The sequence below is a fragment of the Salvia splendens genome, chromosome 19 (genome assembly GCF_004379255.2).
Source record: "Salvia splendens isolate huo1 chromosome 19, SspV2, whole genome shotgun sequence".
NCBI classification, from domain to species: Eukaryota; Viridiplantae; Streptophyta; class Magnoliopsida; order Lamiales; family Lamiaceae; genus Salvia; species Salvia splendens.
The window spans coordinates 22524796-22529481 of record NC_056050.1 but is presented as its reverse complement, the minus strand read 5'-3'; the positions used below and the strand labels follow the sequence as shown (position 1 = coordinate 22529481).

Below are 4686 nucleotides of genomic sequence, written 5' to 3'. Positions count from 1 at the left end.
GTGGCAGGATTTCTTGGAGGATGTGCGTGATCGTTTTGATCGTCAAGGCCCTACACCATTTAGGAGGGAGAGACTACAGTTGGATAGACCGCTGTCCTCAGCGGCTACTATGGCTCTAGCACTGGAGCTGTCCGATACTACGTCAGAACGCACACCCCAGCCATCAGGAGTTGCGGTTCAATCCCAGGGAGGTTTGGGACGGGCGGCTGTTCAGCTTAGGCCACCGATGGTCCGGGTTTCGCAGGCAGAAAAGGCGGAACGGGCGCGGTTGGGTCTATGTTATTACTGCCCTGATATATGGGTCATGGGGCATGTATGCAAACAACGTTGGTTATGCTATGCTGAGGAGGATGATGATGTTCCCAACAACGACGCTCACAATGGGGGCGCTAATCTTGATGTGGATGTTCCAATCGACGAGTCCCTAGAAGAGATCGTCAAGACCGACAATACGCCGCGGCAAGTGCTCGTCGGGGTATATGATGAGAAGATTGGTGAAGGATTTATGTCCGTAGATGATATGGAGACAAATAATGGGGAATTGGAAAACGAGTGTAGTCCTTTTGAGAATGATGGAATCACCAACAAGTTGGAGTGTTTATGGGAGAATCAAGAGTTGATTGAGCCGTTGCAGATGGAGCTTAAGAAGGTGAAGGCCACAGGCTTGACTACCATTGTGGAGGAGTACGAGACGCCTACGGTCATCGGTGACTGGAAGCCGTGGAAGATAGACGAGAGCGAGGAAATGCAGCGTCGAGATTGCATTGCTGAGCTTCACAAGAGCTACAGAGAAATGATGCGTAAATTCGATATCCTCAACTACCAGAAGATGTATGCCGTGGGTTTTGTGCAGCAGAATGAGTTCCAGCAGTTTCAAGTTCTCCTTCAAAGGTTCATAGAAGACGAGGCCGTCCAGGGGGGGCGAGTGCAGACCTATGTCAAGGCTCGTTGTGTGTTTGATCCAGGAGGAGATGCCTCGCCGAAGCTTCTGTTTTCAACTTGTCGTCGCTTCGTGGTTCCCACCTTGAGGACAAGGTGGATTTTATCCGGGGGAGGGTTGATACGAGCCTCTTTCGCCTAGTTAGATTTGTTCCTTCTTCATTTAATTAGTTTAGATTTATTAGGGTCTTGCATATCTTTACATATATTTGTTTCTTGTTCGATAAGTTAGGACTTAGTATTATAAATAGGGAGGAATGTGATCAATTCAATCAATCAATAAGAAGAATATTATTTTGCTCTACTTACGTGGCCCCTTATCAAATCCTAGTTATCGCGTTGCCCGACGGGAAGATCCCGCGCACAACTCGTAACTATTCTATCAAGAAACTCTAGCAAGCGTGCTGCCCGACGAGAGCTCTCGCGCACAGCCGGTTCTTGCTACCGCCGATCCTTCGTTAGGACGCCGGTAAAACGGGATACGACGTAGGGTCGTACCATCTACACATACGTTATCTTATTTTATATATTTAGCTTGTTGCAGCAATTCCCATATACCGATTTAAACATAGATCAAGAGGAAGCATATAAAATAATCAAACTCCAAATTATTTATTAAAGATACTTAAATAATCAAGAATCCAATTACTTTTGTGGAAGGGTTTCACCTCCCATCAAAGTAGACACAAATTCTTGAATATTTTTATCCGAACTTCCACCCTCATCCACAGCTCCTTTTGTCAATTCCTTCCATTTCATTGCATTTAATCTCATCTCTTCCGATCTCTCTCCCTCCATCACACACTTCACGCAACGAACCAGCTCCTCATGCCCGACAACGTCTCCCTTATCCGGACAAGCCCTCACTCCCATTTTCCAAACATCCATCACAAACTTAGCATTAGTAGCTTGATCACTCCACCACGGGACCCCCACCATGGGGACCCCTAGGCTTAGTGCCTCCAGAGTCGAGTTCCATCCACAATGTGTGATGAAGCACCCTATGGTATCGTGGGCGAGGACCTCTAGCTGGGGGCACCATGACACGATTAGCCCCTGGTCTGAGGCCTCGTCCATGAAACCCTGCGGGAGCTTGGAGGCCTCTGACGACCGGACCACCCATAGAAATGGTTTGCCGGTTAGCTTTAGGGTTGTTGCCAATTCTACCATTTGTTGCTCTTCCAATTTGGCCATGCTACCAAATGATATGTAGATAACTGATTTAGGTGATTGTTGTTGTAGCCATTTCATGCAAGTGTCGTCTGGCTTGAACAAACTAAGACCATAATTTTTGTCGTGTTGCAATCTTTTGTCTAGGTACATAGAAGGTATAGTTGGTCCAATTGTTTTCACGGACATGAATTTTTTCAGCCAATCAGTGGCCTGAAACCGGACATAAAATAAATAGAGTAATTAATTAAAAAAATAACTTGATTACTTTTAGTTTTTGTTTTTTTGGGGATGATGATAAGATTGAGTTGCCGTTCTACAAAGCAAAACACATTAATTTGCAATATAAGAATGGCCAAGTTACTAACTGCAGGTAATGTAAATAAATATAAAAATTATACTACTCCCTCCGTCCCTAAAAAATTGTCACTTATTTCCATTTTCATTCGTCCCTAAAAGTTTGTCACCTTTCACTTTTGTCATTTTTTGTAGTGTACCCCACATTCCACTAACTCATTCTCTCTCGCATTTTATTATAAAACTAATATATATAAAAGTAGAACTCATATTCCATTAACTTTTTCAACTCACTTTCTATTACATTGCTTAAACCAGTGCTGGGTCAAATAGTGACAAATTATAAGATACGGAGGAAGTAGTAAATAGTGCAGCAAGGGGTTTAATTATAGAATAAATATCACTTTAAACCCTAAATTATATCCACATATAAAAATGTTCCTAACTTAAATTGTAGGATTACTTATTGAATCATTTCTGTGGTGGGACGTGTGCAGGGAATCAGGGAATCTCCAACGTGATAAAGGGGGTTTGATTGGTATACTAGAAAACAAAATACTACTCCCTCCGTCCCATGTTACTTGCACTGTTGCTTTTTGACTCGTTACAAATTCCTTACACTATTTATAATTTAAGTTAGAATTAATACATTTAATTAATATATTAGATTAAGTTAAGAGCTCATTTATTAAGTGATGTCTCGTTATACTTAAAATTCTAATTTAATTACACTAAAAAACCAATCCCAAATTTATGATCTAAAATGAAAAGTGCGAGTAACATGGGACGGAGGGAACGGAGGGAGTACTACTAGTACTACAATCATCAATAAATGAATTTGTTTTTATGCACAAAAAAAACACTGCAGCAAAAAAGTTTAAGGCTTAATTAATTAGCTGCAAGATTAATGAAAGAAAATGATTGAATGTCAACTGCAATATGGAATATAAGAATTGGGAAATATTGCAGCATATAAGAATCAATTGGGTATCACATAAATAATGATTTTCGAGTGACTTTGCGAATTCCAAGTGATTTTTAAACCATTTCAACGATGCATCCATCATTTAGTAAATTCAATACTTCAAAAAAATTAAAGTCAAGACTCCATTATGTATTCCCTAATTAATGAAATCTTAATCATATTTATTAAATTTTACTTTAATTAATTTATCACTGCTTGCAATGGTATGCACGGTGCATGAACGAAAACAAACATTAGAAAACAAAAACAAACAAATTCCAAGCCTATTTCATTTTTTTTATAAATAAATATAAATTTAAAGGTCACGTCACGATAGACATAACAGACGTCAGACGACATACCTCTTCCTCAAGCTCATAAACCGAGTTAACAAACGCGAAATTGGAATCCTCCACACCTTCAAACTGATCCACCAGCAGCTCAAACGAGCCCGGGTGTGTCTCCCGGTCAAGCACAAACGACGGCAAATCCGAAGCCCCCAACTCCGGCAGCCCGGGAAGCAACACCTCCCTCTCCACAACCTCAACATTCAGCAACCCTTTAAACAAACTGTAGTAAATAATATTAACCGAGCACGACTGCGTGAAAAAGGCCGCCCCAAACAGTCCCATATTCCTGGCCACGGCCAGGCCCCACGGAAGGAAGGTGTCGTAGACGACGCAGTCGACGGCCCGGCCCCTCTCCCGAAGCTTCTCGATGAGTTGGGTTAACGACTCGGACCCGGCCTTTTGGAAGGTGGGTAAATACTCCGGCAGCAGAGCTGCGGCTCTGGTGGCGGAGGTGTAGCCATCGGAGATTGTCTCGACGGAGATGGAGGAGGAGAATTCGTCGTCGGCGGAGGTGTGGAGGTTTTCTAAGACGGCGAAGGTGATTGTGATGCCTTTGGCGGCTAAGCGTTTGGAGAATTGGAGCATGGGGTTGATGTGGCCTTGGATTGGGTATGGCAGGATTAGGCAGTGGGGTTTGTGTTGTGTTTTCTCCATTTTGTTTTTTTGGTCGGAGAAGATGATTTGAGGTTATGAGAATGTCTACTACAGGTTAGGTTATTTATAGAGGAATGAAATATTTAGATAGTTACGTCGAAGAGGTGAACTCTTTTAGTGGTTAATGATAAACTATTTTTAATTCCAAAATAGATGAGGAAATTAGAGATGAGGAGTAGAATTGTACTATTTCGTGTTGTATGCCTAAAGAGGGCAAAAGATTTGATTGGTGGGACCGGCTTCATTAGCATTTTTTAGGATCACACCGACTGCTATAACCTGCTAATTCATAATCCTTTCGTTTCATTTTAG

General features: G+C 42.0%; 1 protein-coding gene across 1 annotated transcript; it reads right to left on the bottom strand.

Moving 5' to 3' along the window:
• Positions 1 to 1527: 1527 nt before the first annotated feature.
• On the bottom strand, positions 1528 to 4428 carry LOC121780247 (UDP-glycosyltransferase 74E2-like). Its single transcript, XM_042177788.1, has 2 exons — positions 3733 to 4428; positions 1528 to 2322 (listed from the first exon to the last, which is right to left on the bottom strand). Exons 1-2 carry the CDS (start codon positions 4372 to 4374, stop codon positions 1585 to 1587), a joined length of 1380 nt encoding a protein of 459 aa, XP_042033722.1. The 5' UTR covers positions 4375 to 4428; the 3' UTR covers positions 1528 to 1584.
• Positions 4429 to 4686: the final 258 nt, after the last annotated feature.

Excerpts from the sequence above, each read along its gene's own strand:
- LOC121780247 (XM_042177788.1), bottom strand. The coding sequence starts at position 4,374 with ATGGAGAAAACACAACACAAACCCCACTGCCTAATCCTGCCATACCCA. Across the intron at positions 2,323-3,732 it reads TTTATGAGCTTGAGGAAGAG|GCCACTGATTGGCTGAAAAA; the intron begins GTATGTCGTCTG and ends GTCCGGTTTCAG.